Genomic DNA, 25,941 nt, shown 5'->3' on the forward strand with positions numbered 1-25,941 from the left:
TATTGAATATGAATATACGTAGCACTTCCAACAGATCTTTTTAATACCTTCCCGAGAGTCATATGAGTGAGTTTTGGAAATCATCTACAGCAGGCGGAATCACTACAAACACATCTATTAACACAATAAGCCCGAACGTAGTTAAATGGCAATCTCTCTAGTCTCTACTTCGTTCATAAAGCCCTACACAAGCGCTCGTAAAGTGTGAGATTTAATTGTCTATTCGATTTGATCTGTCCTCGTTATTCGCCGCTAAGGCCGAATAGATATACTGAAAGAAGCACATAAAATAAACAAAAATTGTCAACATATAAAATAGAAACAAGAGACCTTGAGTAAATAAGAGTATACCACCAATTAATAAAAGTACCTTCAGATTTGCTAAATTACATTTGAACAAGTAGCTTCTCGACATCCCACGATCAGTTCCCGTGACTATGCCATTAATTAAAAAGGTATTAATTAAATTAAAGATTAAAAAAGTAAATTGAGCTAGAAATATAATACTTATTTTATCTTGTTTAAATCTTTATAATCAGAGATGTGAATCAACGGTGTGTTATCCGCCTGACGAACCATGATCGAACAGTTCTTAACCCATACGAACTTGTAGTTTCTTTCCTTCGCCAATTCCTTGGTACGTTTTAGCAAGACTTTATTGGCTCTAGTCAAATGGTCGTTGAAGTGAACAATAGAGTTGTTGCCAGTATAGCCAATATCACAAGCCTTTAGTTTTAATTTTCTCGCTTGGGTTAGGAAATCGTCTTTTTTGTAACGAGCATGAAATCTCACAACGATGGGTTTAATTTGTTTATTATCTCTATCTTTCGGAGCGACACGTGTGATAAAATCCAAATCACTGCTTTGGTTCAATGGGAATTTAAATCTTTCACCTATGACTTTTAGGATTTCAAAGAGATTTTCGCCCTTTTTTTCAGGTATACCATAAATTTCAATATTTGAACGTCTGGACCACTGCTCCCTTGTATTATTATCATTTTCTAAGCTTTTAATACTATCTTTTAGATTTGAAACTTCAGTAGCCGTTGTAGCAAAAGATTTAACATTTTTTTCAAGCGTTGAAATAGTTTTGCTGAAATCATCATATCTACTGTTTATAAATGTGATACTGTCTTTTAAACTAATAATTTCTTGCTTTATACAATTTAAATCTGACGAAATTCTATTCATAATTGATGACTCCAGTGAGCGGCGTAGCTTTTCCATCTCTTCGGATATAATCTCTCGAATACAGTCAGCTGATAATGGATTATTATTCGTAGCAATAGGAGATTTCAAAGAAGACGTGCCACCTCTACGAGTTGTAATGTTCTCAGGACTTCGTTGTAACAATTGAGCGCATGAGCGTACTGGAGTATTTTCAGTATTCAGGGATCTTGACTGATGCGTGGAACATTCAGGGCAAAACCAATTTTTTTTAAATTCATTTGACAATTGTTTCTTTTTGTCAGATGGAAACAAACATGCTATATGATAATTTCGTTTACAATGAGGGCAAGATAAAATCCCAGCGCTGCCTTCCGTTGTAGCTTTGCAACAGGCAAACTTCATAATGATTAGAAATTATATTTATTAAGAGAAAAAAAAAAAAAAAAATCAGATTTCAGATATTGTGACCCCTGTCAGGATCGATCTTCCGACTTCCGACTAAATGTTATAAGTCCAGTTCACTTTGCACAGAGCTACGAGTGTCTTGGAATTTATTGCGAAATTATATTTCTTATTGTATTATGTTTATCTTCACGATAGATGACAATGTTACTTTAGAAACTTTTGTTTTTAATATACCGTCAACCACTTTTATCACTCACTGTTTACACAAAAAGTTTTCAAAGTTAATTTTAATAATATATCGTGATGTATAACGCGTATTCAACTACAAATCAGATTGTTTTTGATAACTTAAGCAACACTGAGAAATATTTCTAACAAGATACACTATTTCGATTAGATTTGAATTTAATTTGTAACCCGCTTGTTCAAACACGTACGCTTCACACTGACGTAAGCGACTGACTGAACATATTTTTTGGAAATGTAACTATTAACATATAATAGTTACATTTCCAAATTCATTATCTTGTTTATCGGAAGCCAGATATCATTTCGTAACACGATTATTATACGGTTTCGGTTTTTATGTGATTGTAAGCGGTAAGTATCTGAAAAGTTATCTTTAATTTAATGCTTATACTTATAATCAAAACTAATTAAATCACACAGTATAACGGAGTGAGCGCGGATATTACGTAAAGTTTATTGGATTTAATCCTATTATAACGCTAAAATCATAGGTCACATATCGCAGCATAAACAAAAATATACTCCGTGTTTCGTCACTATTCAGCAGATTGGATTATTAAACTTTATGTACCTAACAAATCTACCTACAACAATATATAGATAAAACGTTGTTTGTAAAAATTAGAGCAGCAAATCGCGTTCAAAATGCCCAGTGAACACACGATCATACTAAGTATTTTAAAACACATTGTAACCCATTCGTCTAACACGGGCACCTGATCGTGATGTGGAATAGCGGTTCTAGCGGTTGGTAGTAAAATTGCCAACATTACCGTCCAAGTGCTATGTGTCACTGAGTGATCTAGTTTCGGTTGCGCCGGCGCACTCGTGGGAAGTCATTACGTTGCATTCTATTACGGCGGGCGTTTTTAATCAGCTGTCTGTCAATATAACGAGTATATTGTATGAAAGCGATATTTAGTAATTTTTTAAGATTATCGTATTTATTTCCTTCAAATTTTTATACTTTTCTAAATTTTGGCACATTTGATACACTGATATCGATACTGTACCCATTGATGGGTAATGGAAACAATTTTCTTTTGCATAACCAAACATATTGTGTATTCTGAACCTACAAATTATATCTGCAAAATATAACTATACAGGGTGTCCCGTTGTTGGTATACTAAGCTCAAAGGAGGTTATAGTTTTGCATACGCTGAGTTCGTAAAAAATACTTATAAAATTCCAGACGCATTTTTTTTTCAAATAGATGAATTCTTAAACTCTATGTGTACACCCATAACAAGCAACCCGCCCAACTTTACCACCAGCACGTGAGCTATCGTTTAAGATTATGTTTTCATAGACAAAATGCTCACATAAGCGAAGCGGTATATGCCGGCTGCGCGAAGCTTGAGAAGAAAACATGGATTTTCAGGAAAAATTTAGCAAAAAATTTTTGACGTAATTTTGTTGTTTAAGTATTTTTTACGTGATCAGTGTATGCTAAACTACAAGTCTCTTCGCGCTTAGTATACCAATAGTGGGACACCCTGTATATACAGTATCCCAGCTCGGTCCCCCCAAATTAATTCGCAATTTAAAACTCTACATTCCCTTTGTTTAAACCACAGTGCTAATAAATATTTCGTAATCCTTTAGAAATCGCAATTGGTAATTTATAGCTGTTAGTAGCTCAGTCCTCAGAGTCACGAGACAGTCGGAAGGTTGTACGATTGACTATCGACGGTATCGCCGTCTGCAGCAAATTGATTTGCGCACGCGCACCTCTGCGTTCGAGTGACACCAGCTTACAATAGAGACATGCAAACTATTGAATAGATGTTTATGTTAAAGTTTAGTTCCTACAAATAATATGAATGTAATTCAAACACTTTGTGACCAATGAAAATGTTTGGATAAATATGTCGCATGTATTGACAAAGCTTTAAAGCATAAATTAAAAAGTATTTACCATTCAAATAAATCAAAAAGTCATTAGTAATAATTAACCATTTGTGGGATATCCAATCGAGACTCGTTTTAAACGATAAACACGTTCAATTAGTGCATACAGCAATATTAATATGTACGCAGCATTAATCTGTATTCAAGCATTCAGTTTTCAGCAACTAAACCAACATTCATCAGCAAACAAACATTATGTTATGCACATTTCAACCAAAACTCATATCACTAATTCAAAATGCAACATTAACTGTGATCGACTTTCATTTCTCGCGTGAACAAGATCATTCAGGCCCAAGCTGTATCGTAATGAATTACTTGATATCGATATCTTATTGTATCGTTAACTTAGTAGTGGTAATAACGACTAATAAATTTCAAAATACTGCAACTTATTTGCCACGACATCATTGGCTACTATTAAATCAGTAATGAACGAAGTATGATGTCGGGCATTTGTAATGCGAAGTAGGCCATTTATCTTTAAATCATAATAGCTATATTGTAGCTATTGTAATAAATTGAAACTTTATATTGCGAGAAAGCTTATATAAACAACGTTAAAATATGATAATAGGGTTTAATTAACAATACTAGGGGAATTATGTTTTTATACTTTAGCATACGCCGTTATACAACAAAATCAAATAAAAAATACAATGCTAATAAAGTTTTCATACAGCCACTCTTATACACAAAATAATACAATGATTAAGATATCAGCTACATTTCTCATACCTCCAAACCCAAAACATAATTCGCTTAAGAAAACTGCTACATCACACCGCTCAAAAGCAAACGGCAACAGGACACTGAAGAGTGATGATTCTTTTTAAGTGTAATCTGTTTACGGCTGAAATATAAAATTATCTCTCCAAACATATGAAGTTTACGGAGGTAATCAATCATAGCCGAAGGGGCGAAGGAGACTGGTATCGCGAAAAACGCCGGCAACTCTTAGAAGGATCGAATAATAACACCGCGAATCAATCATAGATTTTTCGAGCGATCGATCATGAATATCCATTGAAAACTCCATATAATTATACTACCGCCGCGAAAATAGTATGTTTTTCTTTAGCAGGATAGTTTATAAGTAGAGATTTTTATCTCTTGCAATGTAGGTATAACTATTTATGAAAATATTTTCTTCAATTCAAGTATCAAAAAGGTTTTTACGGTAAGATAAATGTGATTTAAAGTAACATCTCATGGTGCAAATGTTTTACAGATACCAAGTATACTATAATAAATAGGCGTTTTCTAGAAGTACCGCTATTAAATCCTTACAATAAATACATATTAGATCGTACTGCTTTCCTGCAGACCAATAAAAGATTGCACATAAGATTTGCTGAAGGCCGACATGTCCTCCACAATCGATAGGTTACATCTAGCTTCCGTGAAGAGATATTTCAAAAGACAAGTGCACAAAGAGCTTCGGAAACGTGGCATTATAAGTGGCTCTGTGCAGAGACAGATTCTTCTACAACTGTCGATACTTGAATCAACCGACACTGAATACATGAATTATTTATTGAAATCTGCTTCGAGCACGACTTGAAAAAATATTATTGTTCTGTGTTGTGTTTAAATGATAAAATCTACTTAAACCAGAAAATTAAAGTACCGATTGTTGTTTTAGTTGTATAAAGTTGCCTGTGCATTAGCAGTTAAAATAGTTGACTAGAGCAAATGTATATTTTCTTGTCAGTTAAAGTAATGTCTATCTATACTCAAGCTCTACCACTATACAACAAGATGTTTATACTCAATTAGGAAGAAAACATATAAAAAACCGTACAAGATATACCTATAATAATATTCAAATAAAAAGTAGACGTACATGTATTCTCTAAGTTCAATTGATTGCCAAACAAAAAACAAAGTCGATCGGATGTACCATGCTCTCCCCAGGCAATCGGCGTATAAACAATATCTACGGCGTTATCGGTGACAGGCAATAAAATTTTATACGAGTATGTGAAGTAAACATCTTATGCAAGTAATGGCGGCAACATATTTGATAGAGATCGCGAGGGCGGAGCGCTGGGCTATTGTGCACGCGACATTCGTGCTTTACACGAGCTTTCGTCAAACATGACTCGGGAATTCTATTGGATCAGCGGGTTGCACGCCACCGTGTATTGTGTGATGCAAATATAGGTGAATCCTATTAGGTTTTTATAAATATAGGGAACGAATTGCAAGACACTTTCTATACCATTCAGTGTAACGTACTCCGTGTCATTTTAGATAGATAAGTGCGCTCTGATATTTACACCTTCTTTGGAAGTGCGAAAGTTTCTTGTTTGGAAGAATACAAATTTATTTGCAATGTTTATCAGCGAAAGGAATTGAATAAATAGTTACACTGCATCGGACATTTATTTTTCCATTACTCGTCGCATAACCTCACGACTGAAGTCATATTATAACTTTTCTCGATTTAATAAAGTGTAGGGTATTTTTATTGTAATACATAACTTATAAGTTAAGTATATTATTTTGCCTCTATAAGCCGGTGGCGAAGCGGTGTCCCCAAATAATGCCTGTCAGAATAAGGATTTGATCACAACTACTTGAACTATTGTCCTAAGAGTGAAAATTGAATTTTTAAAATGATTACCTAAGTCAAGAGTTTCTTCCTCTTAAGGTAATCAATTTTTATGAAAATATGAAAAAAAAAATTGTTTAACAGCAAGTGAAACTAAATATAACAGTAGACAAACGAGCAGCAGCTACTAATTCCTCCGTATTAATTAACTTACCAACATCCACCGTGCAGCCTCCTCCTTTTTTCGCCGATAAATGTAACAAATAGCCCTTTTAACAAACAAGACGAGTTAAAACTAACTAGCCTCACTAATTTAACTCGGTTAGCTAATTTATCCGCTATTTAGCGAGTGAACGTGAGATCCGTATCTAGGCTCGCGCGGCGGGCGGCCGAACATACACACCAAACTTATTATTTATTATGTTGTACATTCGCCGAGGCGAGATAAAAGTGACGCTTTTAAAATTATACCGTGTGCAAGCAATAAATTACGATTTTTGATTTTGACACAAAATATCGCGAAATCTCTTATGTAAAAACGGGATTCGCAAAACTCAATAAATCGCTCCGAAGTAATACGCAAAAATGTATAATGTACAACAATACGTGTCCTCATGTATTGCAAGAATTTTAGATTTAATCAAACATTTTGAATGTTAAATCGTGAAGTTGAAATCGACGAAGCATAATCACGCATTTTATTTGTTATTAGCTAACTGTACCAGAAGTATCGACATCAGATAGCGACGACTCCAAAGCTTAATATTATTCAGAACTGAGAAAAACAATCGTGGCTCGTTAAATTCCGATAGCGGGTGTGCGATTGGCCGCGCGGGACTACCTATCTGTTCTAAGTTTTATTGTATCTATAATTCCGCTGCAACCATTAACATTTAAAGTTTAAAGTTTTCACCGATAATAACAATCAATTTATACCCGACGATTGTCGATAAACACAACATAAGCCCAATAATGAGTATTCGGGGAGCTGTAACCATAAAATTGCAATTAGAGACATACGAGCGAATGCAAAGGTACAGAACGTGCTAGAAGGAAAGTTCCCGACGAGTCCTAATTACGAAATGTTAGTAAAGGACCTTTACCGTCAATGTATCAATCCGCGGAGGCATAAGGTCGGAGCTATCGGGCCATGCTAATGAGACCGACCGGTTAAAGGCACAATTGGTTGCCAGCGAGGAGCTTTTCTTTAAGACGTTTAAGGTTGTATTTCTCAAGAACGTAAGACGTTGATTAATGGTTCTCCAACTTTATAACTGTGCTACCGTGTTGCGAATTCAATTGAATATTTAAATTGGTTGTCCTGACTTCTAAGAAAATTCGCGCGGAACGTAGTAAGAGTAAATCATTAGTCTCTAATGAAGTGTGGACTACAAATAGGTGAAGTTAGTCGGTCGGGTTGGCGGAATTAATTTTCTGGTAACAGACATTAAACAAATGACGGCTGTGTCGTGCCGACGTTGCGAAAGGCAATTAGATCGACATTTGGTGGTTGATAGATTAGTTAGCTTCGTGGCTAATGTACATATGTTGGGCAACCTATGTAACTACAATAATATATAGGTGCATTACATGGAATACGCAAAATAATATTATATTATTTTATAATACCCAATAACTAGAATCTAGTACTGTCTACAATAATCACATTGTTTGGACAATCTTTTATATAGCATTATAATAGTATGAACATAATTATAAAATAAATGCCCAAGGATGAAATCAGAGGCAAATCTTAAGCCTCTCCTTTATGAAACTATAAAAAAGCGCGCGCTCGTAAAGTTTAAGGCGCAATACCTCAATGAACGACTCCTGCACAAGCCGCAACACATAAAATATAAAAGCATTCGATTCAATAAATCTATTGATCTCACTATCGAGGCAGAGCATACAAATACGAAATTGATTGCGTCTTGGCGAGTGACATTTCAGTATGGGCACGGGGGCAGGCGCGGGGGACGGGCGCCTCACGGTGACATTTGAATAGCTCCGGCCCGGCACCTACTGGCACCCGACGAAGGCTAACAAGAGGCGACGATGTTCCCAGGGCAACAAACAACGCTGCCATTGAAAAGAAAATTTACTTTATTCAAATGTTCGCGGGTAAATTTTTTAAACGTGCTCCTTAACAATCGTCACAAATTATTTATTGTTACATTCCGTTCGGGGGAAATGTTTAAAGCTGAATTATTATGCATTGTTCGCAGCTTTAAGATGGATAAATCTTATTTTTTATTTCATTATAATTATCATTTATTCCGGCGCAGAGGCGCCAGCTTCTTTAAAGCTTTGTATATCTCACAATGCTTATCAGATGGTAGGCATATTCAAAAACGAAGTAACTACATTGAATATTTATACACACTCTCTATTGTGTTAAATCGAATAAATTAATTTATGTCGATGAAATAAAATTGAAATGGTCAACTTCGATTAGAACGTATATTTCGCCGTGAAAATAACGAAAAACCTTGACAAGACTTTTCGTTATTTTCACGGCGTTTTCGTTATTTTAATGGTTTCATATGTACGAAATCATTAAAAAATGCTTTTATAAGATATAAACTAGCTTCCTCAAAGTCGATTCAGCGCCACAGCAGAGTTATAAAATGGTACATTTGAAACAATAAATGCATCATAGCGTTTCTGCATTAGATTATCTGTGCGATACGTGTCTTGAAATAATGTTATGGCCGTGTGTTCGCTTGAGAACATGCGCCTTCACTGTTCAAATAATAACAATATTTGTAGCGTTCAGCATTAGACACATATAAAATAACAAAGCTTTGAAAAAAACGTACATACATATTATTATTTTCGTTGATGAGACTGAAAGCATTTAGAAATCACATATTCGTCCCTGAGCTAAAAAAATATAAAAAATAAAAGATCGATGTAATTTTAGATAAGAATAGAAAACAACTTATGTACTTTGTACTGACGATTTACCAAAATACATTTTCCAATTTTCTACTTTTATTTAAAAATAGTTTGTGGAAACGTTGATTAAATCAGATAAAAATTTCTTATTTGCACTTCAAAATACCGAAAACCGTGACAAAATTGTAAATATTGCCAAGTTTCAATCTAATAGTTTTCAATATAAACTTGTTGTTTTAGTAATTTCAAAAGTGCTTCTGGAAGAAGTCTAATTGAATAAAATAAATGTTTGAGTACTTTTGTTTCATGGTAGACGTAGCAATAATTACTGGTGTGAGCGTACTCTTCACTCTAGGGCGAATTTTCTATTAACGCGGTATCCTTGCGTAGTATTGAAACAATCCCATCGCGAATTCGAACATTTCGAGTAATTTAAACAAGAATTCAAATAAGAACCGTACTTCCATCTAACATACATTACCACAACGAGCGAGCTTAACCTATGTAAATTCGTTCGTACGAAAGCGGCAGGATTCCGCGGCAGCTATGTGAGAACTCCGCCAGGCAGAGGCACTACGAATTGTTTGTATATATTTGTATAAGAAATGAGAAGCTGAGTAGGAAGTGTAAACTTTTTAGTTTCTTGAAGCGTATGCCACTTTGCGAGCGAATTATTTTCACGGATCTTTTGGCTCTGCGAAAGTTAACGCTGTTTGCTACAAATGTGTTTATACGTTCATGAACGCTGCTGCTTATCTCATGAAAATAAAAATATTTATTTATTTAACAATTTTATGTACCATTACAAATTTTACAATCATATAATATTTACAAAAGAAAGGAAACATTCACAGCACATAAGGCAACCTTATCGCTTATCAGCGATCTCTTCCAGGCTGCCCAAGGTAAAGGATAAAGATTGATATTAAACACTTGACCGTAATTTGAAGCTTACTTATTGAGAAGGCACCTAGCTTTTTCCGCCTATTTTTCCCTCTCTTTCCGTTGTATATATGCTATCTCTCTCGCACACCTCTCCACCAGGTGGCGGGGCGCACGATAATGTTCAGGCGCTGGATGTTTTTCATTGGCGTCTAGCTTCCGCCGCGAGAAGGTTGTCTACAAGACTACAACCTTGGTGCTATTAAGTATTAAGTATTGCTCAAAGCAAGTGCTAAAAGTGTTAAAAAGTGTATCCCGTCGGATCGGTACAGTGAGTTATTTTTACATCTATTCTAATAATATTTTACTTAAAAATGAGTAAAAATGTTTAAAGTCAACGGTATAATCGTTGGACTTTATTTAAAATGCTGAGGTTTTTAATGAATCCTTCAGCAATAGTTTATTTTTCAATATGCTTAAATACTTAATAGCATGAATAAAGATATTTAAAATTAACGATACAACCGTTACATTTTACTTGAAATAGTAACTTTTCTTTTGAAATATTTCATTATGCAATATGTACTAATTAATATTTGAATTTTTAATACTGTGAGTAAAGCTATTTTAACGGTGTTACCGTTCGGCTTTACTCGAATCGTTAATATTACTTTTGTGATTATTTGATATTACTAGATATATCAAATACCCTCTCTTGTATATAGATATTTTTAAAATTTTATTTCATTTTTAATAATGTGTTTTTATTACAAGGTTACAAGTGAATTTTTCGTGGAAAAATTACAATTAATACTTAGTATGGATATGAGCCAACTCAAAGCTTTACAGGCATACAATCCATTGCTACGACTTTATTACATTGTCGTTATCGCTAGGAACGGTTCGGAATTCCTATCATAGTTTATTACTAAAAATTATCGAACGAGATGAGTCAGCTCCAAGAAGTCACGACATGTCGGAACATGTTGTAATATTATTTTATAAATCGTACGGGAGTTACCGCTCAACTGAATAATGATGGAATTCGCTCATGTATAGTAGATACGTACCATGAATATACCACACATTCAAAACTATCCGTAGTCTATACGTGTCCTTTTATGAGTATTATTCTGATCCGTTTTTATGTGAAAATAGACATATTACACACGGCTAATTTGATTGAAAATTACGTTTCCTATGTTTCAAATGATGCAACTTTTTTGTTAAAACGAGTAAGTACCAAAATTTTACAATTAAATTCTTTGGTTTACTGAACTTGTGCTGAAAGGGTTATCGTATAATAATTATCGAGATACCTTAATATAAATTAGATTTAGATACATTTATTTCAAAGGATTTACAATTCACTTCTAACGTTTTAGAATAATATTATAAACTTGTACACCTTGACAAAAAGTAAAAAATTGCGGGTGAGTGGAGATTATTTTGTGCAATTAAATATAACGTCCTACGACGGTATAGTTGCGTTCGTAAGGAATGTTAACGGATATAAAGCAACTAAATGTTACATCGATTGCATGAACAAAAATAAATATGAATCGAAGTTCATTTTAAAATTTAGTGAATTGATTTGAATTTTGAATTTATTAAATAGTTAGTCCTTTTTTATATAAACATAATAATTAATTACCATTGTCAAATCAATTCTTATTAATTCATCCTGGACAGTTGTTGCTAACATTGGAAAATAAGTTAAAGGACCTTGTTAATTGCTATATTATTTAAATTATTATTTACTGCTAATTTTATATTATTAGCACTAAGGTGTATTCTTGCTCGAAGCAGAATACATAAATGTGGCCACTACTCCTCGCAGGGGCTAGCCAGGTCAAATCCACCCTCGCAGGGTGTCTCTTAAGCATTTTTTGGCAGGCCCTACTTATTTCTAGTTACAAACATCCCTCGCGCAGCTGTCGCTCGCAGGGAAATGGTGCAAATATATATCGGCCCTCGCGGGGCTTTGATTACAACCGTCCCTCACGGAAAAGATGGTGCAAATATATATCAGCCCTCGCGGGGCTTTGATTACAACCGTCCCTCACGGAGAAATGGTGCAAATATATATTATCAGCCCTCGCGGGGCTTTGATTACAACAGTACCTCACGGAGACATGGTGCAAATATATATCAGCCCTCGCGGGGCTTTGATAACAACCGTCCCCACGGGGAAATGGTGCAAATATATATCAGCCCTCGCGGGGCTTTGATGGCGATTGGTGCAAATATACAAAGGATTGATCATTAAAATGATCATAGATATTTGCTTTCGTCAAACGAGGACCCACGAAAGAAGTTTTGGATATGACCGTATCGGATCTTCACTCTTCTAAGGTAGGTAGAAAAAGGTTTTGAAATCTACTTCACAGTGGGCAGTATAGTAATATGACCTAATAAATACAATAAAGGTTAGAGACGTTAAATAATGGGCGCATGAAATTGATACTTCGTATCCTAAAAGTTTACGCTTCAGGAATCAGGAAACCACCATTGGTTTACCAATTATGGAAATTGGAATTGAACAAATCGTATTTACCAATGCAAAGCCTATTCACAACAAAGGAAGGCGAGTCGGATCAAATATCATCTCGCAGATGATTTGTGGCGGTGATTTCGAGGATTGTCACCAAGCCTTGTGTCAACGGTATGTTTGGTATCGTAATTCAATGGCACTAGCCGACCAATTTTCATATAAAAACATCGGAAGAGATTTTTTAATCGCAAAGCGATTGAATGTAACAAATGACGATTGATTACGTATAGTTGACCTCTCATAGGCCTATTTTAGTTGCCCGATCTTGTAGGCAATTTATTTGACTCGTTTTTCAACCCATTTGACCTCATTATTGCACCCATGAGATTTTTCTTCAGGGCTCAAACAATAAATCGCTGAGGGATTAGGATAATCGTTTGTTAGACAAGTTTCTTGTCATCCCACCAGGATTATTATATTGTATAATAAAGTTATATACAACTATTAGCGTAAAACGTTTAAGTACTCAACGAATGCTGAGAATACTGACTGTTGAGTTACATAGGATAGAGGATAAATAACGGAAAGTCAATCTTTCCAAACAGAAGCCTCTTATTATTAGATATTACTTGGAACCCCTACCCTTAACGAGAAAGCTCTGCCAAATGACTTCTCATTTCTTTGCTTTGAGGGGGGGGGGGGGGGCAATAAATGAAATGCAGTACAGACTATACGGCTTTTAAAATATAAGTCTGGTAAGCGAACTAAGCTTTGCTGGTATATCGCTATCCGTGCCTGCTTCTCGTGTTTACGGGTGAATTAAGTTTATCAATAGCCATAAATGCAATGCTATACAGAGGATATACTGCATTTAAAATATGACAAAGTCTGGTAAGCGAACTAAACTTTGCTAGTTTAGTTCTTGCTATATCGCTGTCCGTGGCTGCCTCGCGTGTTTACGGATGAATAAAGTAGGTAATGTCCTGTCTTCGCATCCACAGCTAACTGTCCTATACTGTCGTAATCTTAACACAGATTCATTCGACATAGCTCCACGAGCTCAGTTCTTCATTTTTGCACTCGCACAACTGTGGACAACACAAGAGCAATGCCTCCATTGGTAGCAGTTACAATCAAGAGCTAGCAAGGTAGGCTAGCCATATTACGGATGTTGGAACAACCGACTATATTTAGGGCAATTTTCTTTGTCCAGTGTAACGTTTAGACTGTCGTAGCATTCCTACGGAACAAAGATGGGATCAGATCTGCATCGTTAATGAAGTTAATCGAAAGGAGATACTTTCAGACGACGATAGTATTCAAAATCCACCATATTCCTGAACATAATAATGCATAGTTCAGCTTATAATCTCTCTTGCCATTATCCTGCAGCAGAATTCTTGGCGATAATTTGTTCTCGTTAGAACGAGCGAGGTTGTTACGATAATATGAGAAATCCTGTCAGTTAGAGACCTGAACGACGCGATAGAGTACCGCTATTTCAGTAGTAGTAGCACCTAGAAGGGTGAAGGTATTCTGGAAAGCGGAACTGAAGGCTCGGTCAGCAGCACCAGCCACCTAATAGACAGTGTTCAGTGCTGCACCACTATAATCTGCAAAATGACTCTGACGGTATGAAAATGTGGAGTACATTTTCAAAATATCAAATGATATAGTTGGAATAAAAATCCTATTTGCCTCCGTCTACCCAAAAGACATACGGAGTAGCTAGTAGTAGTTGGTTGAATTAGAATAAGTACCTATAGTTAAAATCCTTTGTTACTGACTGGATAAATTTGGCTCTTTTCCTATCTGACGTTCATATAGCTGTTGACTGCCTAGTGTTATGCACAAACACTATTATTATAAATAAGTCACGTTATGTAGTCCCGAGGCTTTCGGTATATAAGTTCTGATGTAAATCATAATAATTATATCTTAAAACCGAATTGATTAAAAGTAACGTACTTGGCTGTAGTAATTGCAGTTTTGGGACACAGATAAGCTCCTTATCATTTTAGTCTCTTGAGTTCAGTATATTTGTTTCCAGTACAGAGTTTATGACCTATCAGTTTTAAATAAATAATTCATGCATTGTACTGAAAGTACTAGCCATGTTTAGATTATGATTGGTGGCGTTGGCTCTAAACATTAATAGATACCGCACGGTTTGGTTGGATGTTAAAAATCTGTATTATAATTAAACCGTTTACCTGTTTTGATATTTTATTGCCTTATTCAAGGGGTGACCTTTTAAATTTATTTCTGACCCCAAAAGTAAGGACCAAGGTCTCTTCTTGTCTGCTTGTAGCAGGTTGGGTTAAAATTGTGTGAGTTGAGACAGGTGGTAATTCTATGTTAAGATGATTCAATTGTGCTTCTGCACTTCTGCAGAGTTCTAATTGAATAAATAAAGGTTTGAGTTTGAGGTATTTTTGCGTCGTCGGGATCAGCTGTTGCTTCATTTTGTAAGTAACATCTAAATGCTTAATTGAAAGTCGTTACTGGCGCTTTCGCAGATTTACGCTAAAGATAGTGGAAATTGTAGTAACTTTAACTTTTCAAGCCCAAAAGGTTAACTAACTTGAACCAATCTCATAAGTTCTAATACTTTTAATCATTATGATTAACTTTTTGGTTCTTATTTGATTAACTTTTCATCTGGGATTGTTAATATATTATATAATATAAAAATTTGTGTGATTTATTGGTAGGTATACTATCTGCACACCTTACTCTTTCAAATAAAGAAATAAGTAATTACTTATGTATTCAAATTCACATTGGCGTCCATATATTGTACACCAGGTGGTTAACAAACAGGTCTCAATAAGTAAGCTTCAAATTACGGTCAAGTGTTTAATAGCTGTGTTTTACCTGAAAATAAAACACATATTAAATACTTACCTATATTTGAAGCTTACACTTAACGTCCACCTGTTGTGGATTTCGACTCAATGAAAAACATCCAGCGCCTGAACATTATCGTGCGCCCCGCCACCTGGTGGAGAGGTGTGCGAGAGAGATAGCATATATACAACGGAAAGAGAGGGAAAAATAGGCGGAAAAAGCTAGGTGCCTTCTCAATAAGTAAGCTTCAAATATAGGTAAGTATTTAATATGTGTTTTATTTTCAGGTAAAACACAGCTATTAAATGGGTACACGGGTGGCAATGAAAATAAAGATAAAAGAGAGTAAATAAAATACATATTATATGAATAATAAAAGAAGATATAATACATACTATTATTTTGAAGGAAAAGCTAAATCAGATAAATGTTTATTTAAAAGAGTTTTAAAGGAACTTTTCGAGGAAGCTCGTCTTACAGCTATAGGCAAAGAATTCCAAAGTCTGATAGCGGTTATTACAAAGGATTTACCAAGGAAACTAGTGTGGTGAGAAGGAAAGCTAAGGAGAAGGTTATCAGCGGAACGAAGAGTATAAACACCTGAATCTAGGAAATTAAATTGTTCTTTTAAATAGGAGGGAGAATTGGGATCAAAGAGGATGGAAAATAACAACTTCAACGCATTTGCATTCCGGCGAAGTCTTATAGGAAGCCACTTGAGTTTATTACGAAACTGGGAAACGTGGTCATATTTACGAAGACCGTAAACAAAACGAATGCAGAAATTTTGGAGACGCTCAAGTGTATTTAAATGCTCTTCACCAAGATCAGTGGTACAGGCGTCAGCATAATCAAGGAGCGGAAGAAGTAGGGATTTAGCTAACATAATTTTGGTAGAAATCGGTAAGAAATGCCGTAAACGTCTTAGAGAACTAGCCGCTGCGTAGAGTTTGCGACTTGTCTCTTTTACGTGGTACGACCAAGACAGAGTCGTGTCAAAGTGAACCCCCAGGTTTTTTACAGATTTTTGAAATTCAATGACGGAGCCATCTATATGAACTTTGGGGATGTATGTCCAGTCAATCCGCGAGATTAAATAGGGGCTACCAATGATTATGACTTGGCTTTTGCTTGGGTTAATATTCAGACCGTACCTCTGACTCCAATTCAAAATTCTCTCCAAATCGGTGTTCGTGTTTAAGATTGCGGAGGATAGGTTCTCGAGGGTAGACTGGGTGTATATCTGGAGATCGTCAGCATACATGTGATAGAGAGAAGATAAATTATTAGTTATGGAATTAATAAAAATAGCAAATAGGAGAGGGGACAAAACGCCACCTTGCGGAACGCCTGCAACAACATCACACCAGGACGATGACTTATCCTCCAATAATACATGCTGTCGGCGACCGTGCAAGTAACTGTGAAACCAATCAACCACTGTAGGAGATATGTTAATAGAATGAAGCAGTTGTAGCAGTATGTCGAAATCGACGGTGTTAAAGGCATTACTAAAGTCTAGGAGGGTTAGAACTGTCAACTGCTTCTTTTCCATTCCATTACGTATGTCATCCGTGACTTTAACAAGTGCAGTAGTCGTACTATGTCCTGGACGAAAACCAGATTGGAAGGGACTGAGAATACTGTTTTTGTATAAGAAGGAACTTAACTGTTGGTGGATAAGGCGTTCAAGGACTTTGGAAAGGAAAGGAAGAATGGAAATTGGTCGGAAATCAGAGAAGGAATTTGGATTAGATTTCTTCGGGAGAGGGATAATTTTAGCGTCTTTCCAAATGTCAGGAAATTCACTGGAGGATATGGAAACGTTGAGGATGTGGGTAATGACAGGAGCAATTATATCAAGGATGGGGACAAACATATTACGACTAACTGAGTCACATCCGACGGCATTCGATGAAATGGACAGTATATTCTTTTTAACATCACTGACAGTGAATTGATTAAAAGAGAACGGTGGATGAGTAGGAGTTGCAGTTGATGAAAGATATTGAAGTATTGACCTTTTTTGATCAGGGCAAAGATGGGAAGAAGATGCAAAATGTTTGTTCAACAATTCGATATTTATATTGGGGGGTATGTTATTTGATTGGGATTTACCAACTCCTAAAGTTTTTAAAAATTTCCAAATTTTACATGTGTCGCCGTTCTCGACGGAATTATGGATATGGCGTCTTTGTGCATCTCTACACAATGTATTGCAACGATTCCGGATATTTCTGTACTTTTCCCGTGCAAAATCGGTTTTAGCGGTGTAATATTATTGTATGAATAAGTTAAAAGAAAATAAATCATCATGTGCTCAACGTTTTGACGAAAACACCTAAATAAAAATTGAACCACCATACATCAAAATAACATTGACAGCGTAGCGTGTGACACGACGATCACAACATCACATAAAAGCCAATGAAAATCCCGCAGCCGCGTCAGACAATCCGCAATTCAAGCATACAAAGTGAGCCGTAAAACCCGCCTCTTTATAGGCGTCAAATCGCGTGTCACCCACAGGTGATATCTGTTAACATCAGTGATACTTTGACAGCTGCTAGATATTAATGACATGCTAACGGAGCGAATTAATCGTCTGCCACATGTCCGTGGCACGGGGCAAAAAATTAAGAAACGAAAAAAGTAACAGAGCTTTACGTACGCGATGGAATGCTCGCGTCCAATATGTCACTGCGGAGATAGAAGGCCATATGTTATAGTTAGTGCGAACTGATTCCGCGGATTAAAAAATTATACACAATATTTTTTATGATAAAAATCAAATTGTTGTTCCCACTCACTGTGTATGTAATACACGTACACAAATAATACGTAAACAGAAAAAAACTTGATGTATTTTTTGTATACAAGTATTTTTTGTACATAAAATCTTAATTATACTTTTACGTTTTATTCGAGTCGTCCGCGTCGCTGTATGTGATGTGACACGCGATGCGTGTGTTACATTTTATCAATTTCAAATATAAAAACACTTTAAGCATTTAATGACACGTTTTACATATTTTTTTTAATTTAACAGTAGGTACTTAATACAAATATAGTGAACATATAATTGAATTCAATTTAAAACCAATATTAGAAAGAAATAAAACCGGTCGCAATTGGCAAAAGAGAAAATACATTGTCAGCAATTGCAGTACGTAATTGTATAAAAGTGCGGGCGAACGCGAAGCTACAAAAGCAAGCTCGAATTGAATTCGCGTCATACAATGTGGCCCGTTGTCCTGGCGAGGAAGCGTGCCAGCAATAAATATGCTAATGCGGATATAGCAGAACTGGCCCACAGGCCGGGTCCCATTCACCACCTAGACCTCTAATTGCCGCGCCTCCTAGATACGAACAATCAACAGTTACTCGCTCACAATAGACCCATAAATAATTGTGATTCAATTGCATTATTACACCTTGCGTTGGATCATTGATTTAACGATGCCGTGGGTGAGTTGTGAGGGCTTTTCCTGAACCGCGTTTCTGCTTAGAGCTAGCGCGCACGAGCAACTTTGTCTCCGCAACTATTTTGTCTCCGCAACTATTTTGTCTCTCCACCCATGGGCTAGTATGAAAGTGCGCGCACGTAGCGACGCAACTCCCCATACAAATTGATGGGAGAGACAAAATAGTTGCGGAGACAAAGTTGCTCGTGTGCGCTAGCTCTTACAGCTCAAAATCTAACGTAACGTAGAATTTCCTTTCGAGTTATAGCCTCTTTTGTCTTCACGTGAAGTGATAGAGATATGTTATTATACAATTTCATGCTCAAGGAAACTCTCATAAAAATATTGGTATATATATAAATTCAATTTTATTTTTTTATGATATGGTATTTTGGTATAGCATGTCTTTCATTATTGTAATATGAAAATAATACGCTGTAATAATGAAAACAATACACGAAAGTTTCCTACTTACTAACATGTATGGAACACTTTTCCAATACTTGCGGTAAGAATGCTCTCATAATTTCATATCGTACGCCATACTTCATTGTTCACTTGTCACAAGTTCTGCAAGAATCGGAGTTTCGTGTTCAATTCACATCGAAGTTGCAATACGCGTTCAGATTTCAATAGCGCGTGAACAAAATTGAAATTCATCAAACATTTGTGTCATCATCACGATGTTCATTAACAGCCGGGACTGGGTCACGAGTCACGATGGAGATTAACTTTATATGCTATTGTTTCGTTGCTTAAATATTATAATAGATGCGTCACAATCGTATAGTAATAGGTCGATTTATATGTAACGCATGGGTTTGGTTATAGCGCAAGTTTGATTCAGTTAAAGCCTTAGTTAAAGCTTTTTACGCACAAAGCTCGATTACGATAATAAAGTTTGTGATAAATGTAAATAAAAGTCGTGTTATATGTTTCATTCTGTTGAAGTCATATTATTTCAAAATATATTTTGCTATAAATGTTACTCAATAAACTAGCTATTTAACTTTTAACACGATCTTGTGAACGCTAACATTTAAAATCGTAGTAAAACTGTAAATGCAACGCCAATTAAATAGAAAACTGAAGCTATAAATAAAATTAAAGACAGCTTCGAAACCGTAGAAAATCAACCGCTTTAGAGCGGGGGCACACGATGCGTTGCGGCGGCGGTGCGGCGCCGGAGCGGTGTCGCTGCGTCGTCTTACATAGAAATATCTGTGGCATGTCACACGATGCGCTCCGGCGCCGCACCGGACTTGTAACCACCAAGACGAGGCGGGGAGGGGTGAATGCGGTGCGACGTCGGAGCGGCACCGCTCAGTTGTTTTGCGTCACAAGGAAGGACACGCTATGCAACGCTGCTACGACGCCGCTGCGACAGAACAACGTTACGGCGCCGCACCACTCGTGTGCCCACTGACACGGTGAAATCTTTGCGGTGCGGCGCCGCAACGCATCGTGTGCCCGCGCCCTTAATACCACTTGGATAAATAACTCCTTGCAAATTATATTTTAATACTTGAAAAAGTTACAATAATGAGTACTATTGTCCATTGACTTATATGGATAGGAGTTATCCAACGAACTCGCGGTACCATTTAACAGACGGACTGGTTGCTCAACTGTAAATAGACACATGGATAGAATTTCCGTTTACATAACAAATAGCGAAACTTACAAGAATAATAATCGATATATATTTCCGAGTAGTTCGTGATCACTGTAAGCTTAAAGTTCATCATGATTCGCAGGGATCGGTTACATAGCAACGACATTGCATGATTAGTCACCCCCATTGGACGGCCGTGCTTATGCTTATCATAACTATACATGTCAAACACGAAACAACTCGATATTGCAATGCATTAAGAACGTTCCGGTCCAGTGTTATTTGGAGTACAATTACAATAGAACACTCCCTTCTAAAATATAATAATTTATTTATTATTCAACTAGGTTTCCGCCCGCGGCTTCGCCCGCGCAGTCAAAGAAAAACCCGCATAGTTCCCGTTCCCGTGGGATTTCCGGGATTGCGTCATTTTCCCGGGATAAAAAGTAGCCTATGTCCTTTCTCGGGTATCAAAATATATCCATACCAAATTTCATTAAAATTGGTTCAGTAGTTTTGGCGTGATTTAGTAACGCACAGACAGACAGAGTTACTTTCGCATTTATAATATTGGATAATTATTTTGAACATGTTCTGTTTTTCAATATCGCACATAGCAAACAATTTTTAACATTTTCTAATTCTTTTACAACCTACAAAGCCTTTCCAGTAAGGCAGCTGTTCAGTATGCATTGTTTTAACTTAAAAATATCCTCGCACTAATGTTATGTACCATTTTTATTCAATTAAAAGAATAAGAAACCAGTTTGGACTATTTTCAAAGATCTAAGCAAAAATCTTTTTCAGCGCATATTAGAGTAAATTTTTAAATGCGTCGTAATTTCATAACGAATTAGGTACGTTAATAATTCCTAATCACAACCGCAGTGATCATTTACAAACGAAATGAACAATCAGCATAAAGTTGAATGCGAAGGCGCTTACAATTTCTAAATCGATCATTGAGCTACGATGCACTGCCTTATTATCCGGTTCATCTCTTCCGCCTTGTTGCTATCCTGTGTCTTGAATAACTGTTTATCCGATATTGTTAAAAGGTGTCATGTGTCTCTGGTTTATTAATTGTTTTTACTGATATTAATTTATGGATTCGTGTAACTTTATTGTACAACCTCAAATTAAGAATACACATTGGATCTTAAAATAGACAAATAGATTTCTGCAATACACAGTTATGTGCTACTAAATAAAATAAAATAACGTTATTTGTTACATTCTCTTTAAAATTAAAGATAATAAACCTTATAACACTTCCACTGACACGCGTTCATAAATATTTTGCATATCTTCAACATCTGTGAAGCAATAAAACAGTCACTACTGCATTACATTCCTAACCCTAATTAGCTTATTGTTTTGTTGATAAATTGTACGATTTCGTATGATATATGCTCTATTCACCGACAATTGTATACACCAAGGCACCATCTATGACGATAAAGTCAATGTTATTAATCTTACCATTGTACCGCTCGTGTCATATACAAATAACGGAAACCATCATTCGTTACGCAATCAATAACAGTTATCAACGATAAAAACACTTGTAAAGCTAGGATGTGTCTAGTGAATGAAAGTGAAATAAAAAGGGTACTGTTAATGTAAGATGTTCTGAACTTATAGGGCGCGATAAACTATAAGTTATCGATTCTATTCTACAATTTAGCGCAGACAAGACCTGGGGAAAAATGAAACAAAAACATATACAATGAGATAAAAAGTTATAGCTTATCTTTCATATGACTACAACCTACATTGTAAATGATAATTTCTACATTCTTACATGTACAGCAAGTTGCAGTAACAGTGCAGCAAGTAATTCCATTTCAAATATGTTCACATATAATTGACGTCCAAATAATATGTTTTACCACGTAGTACGCTATTAGTCTAATTTATGTTTTATCATGAAGCTTCGTAGTTCGTATGTATCCACACTCGTACACCGAGTGTGGAAAGACGTTAAATAAATTCATAGTCCTCTGCCTACGATTGTTAATAATTATTTCACCTTCAACCTCCGTTAAACGTATACGCGAACACGAGACCTGTCTAGATAATGTATCCAGAATATAACTTGGGGCTTACGTACTATGAGCATTTAATCTTGCACACATTTTCTTTATGGAAAGGAAATTTACGATAACAGATATACATGTATGAGTAGGTATTATTTATAAATGAACATATAGTATGACTTAATAATGCGAAAACAAGTAACTTTCATTTTACCCAATCTCATGAATATCCGATCTTCATGAATATGCGATCCGCTTACAAGCAAAATTTTGATGGGAATATAGTAGTAACTCTTATGGGAAGGTATAGTTCTCTGTAAGAAAAGAGTCACGTATACATTACTTATCCCTTTAATCTTGATATTCTGCAATATTTATCTAAGGTTTTTCCTGTAGGAACATTCGATTAGGGTTATTCTTAACAATGGACCAGAATACCATCGATAAACGTAACAAATTCTAACAGCATTGCACTTTAACACGTCAGATGAAGGCAAGTTTATGGCGCGTCGCCTGGCCGGCATATCCGTCGGCACTGTTCACCTACCCTCTCCAATTATGACAACCATCACCCAAGGCGAGCGGAACGAAAAGGGGCAGGCTCCGGTTAAAACGTAAAATTACACTTCAATTTTTACTCGACGCAGACCGCCGCCGCACAATAAAAAACAAATATTCTCATGGTGAGTATCGACAAAACGTGACCGGCCTTCGTCAAAATAGTCCGTTGTCTTACGGGGCGGCGCCGCGCATCGCACCAGCGAGTGCTAAAGTGTAAAACGATGCAGTGAAATTTATAAGTCCCACATCACGATTATTGAATAATGACTTTGCAAATTAGCGTCTGGCCGGTTTAAATTATATTCTAATGTATAGCCGTAAATCTAAAATAATAATGCGGATAATTTATTGCTCGCTGTTTTCATTAAGATTTCGCGGATGCGATCTTTTATGCGCATCGAGAAGCGAACATTTCTCGAGCTTTTGAATAAGCAATGGTGGCGGATACCTGCCGCTAGTGAATGTTTGCGCTTAAGATATGAAATATTAGGAGCCTGTTATTTATACGGTGGCTCGTTAAGTTAGATCGCCGAGGGGTGTGGCCGTTGGTATCTCGTTGTCGAACCTTGTGTTTTTACAAGGGCCGCAGTTACAACAAATTCTACAAACGGCCGAACGTCATCTATCAAAAACGCTAACGAGCCGAGATGCCGCGGCAATTTACAATCACCGCGTTCCAATAATACGAGCTGATGAAATATCGACGGCTCTATCCAATTTACTCGCGAGTCGCGAGAGAACAGTACAACAATAATATTATGATAATCTTTCGTTAGAAACTGTAAACCACAATCAATAAAGGAATAATAAAAATTAAGATGTTTTTAAATACTAAATATGCAAAATCTATTATAGTATCATACTCAATTTAGATAATATGTATTATGTTATAAGAACCATATCCGGCACTTCATTTAAATACGTGACTAGTCAAATTAAACTGGAAATAAGGTAACAGCCATCGCTATTCATTACTGAACAACACCACATGTCAAGGTCATTAAATAGTTCAACCATCTTCATATCAATTGTGTACAAAGTCCGTTATATTATTAAGGTTTTCATCTGCTGTTATTTTTTTACGAAGAATGGCGGGTGAGGGTGCACGCTTAGTTTTTTATCGTGAAAATAATAAGGCTTAAGCGAAAGTCGTTTCGTATGCAATTACATTAACGAATGTGACGAAGTCGACTGGGTTAGGCCTACAACCGGTTGCCGTAAGTCGGAGTTAATTAACCTGACGAATGACTCGCGTGCTTAGGTGCACTGTTTCTAACTTAAGGGTCCCTATACATATATGATAACATTTCCATAATCAAAACCCCACACTTCGCAACTCTATACATAGTTGCTTTATAAACATAGCCATTTCTAAGAATGTGCGCGTAAATAAAGTGAATTTCTAATGCTATAATACAAATCGTAATACCATAAACTGACTCACGCTGCAATGGCGGCTTGTTAATATTAAATCTAGAATATAGGCTTTGATTGAATGGTCTGCTGGAGATTTATAAATATCTTATAGACCAGTCGGACGCGTATTATACTTAAATAATACAACTCTGAATGTCTATCATTATAATTCCTTCTTGCAATCTGATTACCATAAAACATTGGTCACGAGAGGTGATTTCGGTCGTCATTCTGGACAATAAAACCGTGTGTCACATCTAATTTTTCAATGTGTATGGGAGCGAAATTACCACACGCGATTACGTTCACAAAGGTGACGCCTAGCAAACCGGTCGGCGACTTAATTAAGCCGATGGGAGCATATGCAGAGGTTTTCTATCTCATTACTATCGCCGATCGTTCATTGGGCAAGGATCTGTCAACGCGCTGTGTTACCTCGTTTGTCCTGTCCGTATTTAGCTCGACAGTGGATAATCGAAGTGGCGTTTCAGCGCAAAAACACCACCTGCTGTGCGGTCTATGGTTTCACTGCTAGCTCGTATTGTTATAAATTTTACTTATTATATAGTCCGTATATAACTTCAACATACATACTTTCTAAGATAAAATTTATATGCAATGGAACAAGAATTTTTCTGTGTTTAATATCAATTATTTATAGTAGAAAAAAAGATTGAGAAGAACGGAAATATACTACAGAGATTCTAGCTTAATAAATTTTTAGAAACTGCCAATTTAACCCTGACCAGATAAATAGTATCGTCCAATGCAGGCAGTTAGTTTGGCATTAAAATTAATATTTCAAAATTGCTAAATAACGAAAATAAATTGATATTCCATAAATAAGCTTTACCCATTAAAATCAATATCAATAAGTTACAACACCTATATATTTGCCAACAACGGCTATTAAAGTATTTAGTAATATTTAGAGCGCGGTAGCCGTGTCTTTATAATTTCCGAACAACGGGTGGTACTCGCTCCGAGCCTACGATCGCAGCAGCGTTATAAACGGTAATGTATTTCGAACAATAAAAGTAAGTAGCCTGCGTAAACATTGTCTATCCGGGAGCGAGTAAACAAATGACAGCGACAATAACGCTGCTCAACGTATCAAAGTCCATGAGCTCGAAAGCTGCGCCTCAGACGACGCGGGTGGTCGCAGCGGGGGCCTAACAGTGTTCATAATTCAGTGAATCTCGCAAATGTTAACTTGCAGCATATCGCAACGTCCAATACCTTATCCACTATAAGGAAGCACTAAAACCATCTCGGACAGTCGCACTAAACATCAACGAAACACCCCCGAGTGACACATACTCCTACGAAGCCAGTCCACATTTTTTTCTCTAAACCACAAATACATTGGAAGCTAAAACATCGCGTGACGGCGAATTAAATGAGCTTGCGGTCGTTTTCAATTTACG

At 36.2% G+C, this 25,941-nt stretch overlaps 2 protein-coding genes across 2 annotated transcripts in view; both read right to left on the bottom strand.

Annotated features, from left to right (window-relative positions):
* The window catches only part of Su(var)3-3 (lysine-specific histone demethylase Su(var)3-3), a 318,176-nt gene that overhangs the window by 252,062 nt on the left and 40,173 nt on the right, over positions 1 to 25,941 (bottom strand). The window lies entirely within an intron of this gene.
* On the bottom strand, positions 508 to 1,263 carry LOC149903025 (uncharacterized). Its single transcript, XM_090109428.1, has one exon. The coding sequence runs from the start codon at positions 1,225 to 1,227 to the stop codon at positions 508 to 510; it is 720 nt and encodes a 239-aa protein (XP_089965554.1). The 5' UTR covers positions 1,228 to 1,263.

The sequence above is a fragment of the Colias eurytheme genome, chromosome 14, assembly GCF_061535395.1.
Source record: "Colias eurytheme isolate Ceu_HAF_F1 chromosome 14, ilColEury1 Martin Lab GWU primary, whole genome shotgun sequence".
In the NCBI taxonomy this organism is placed as follows: domain Eukaryota; kingdom Metazoa; phylum Arthropoda; class Insecta; order Lepidoptera; family Pieridae; genus Colias; species Colias eurytheme.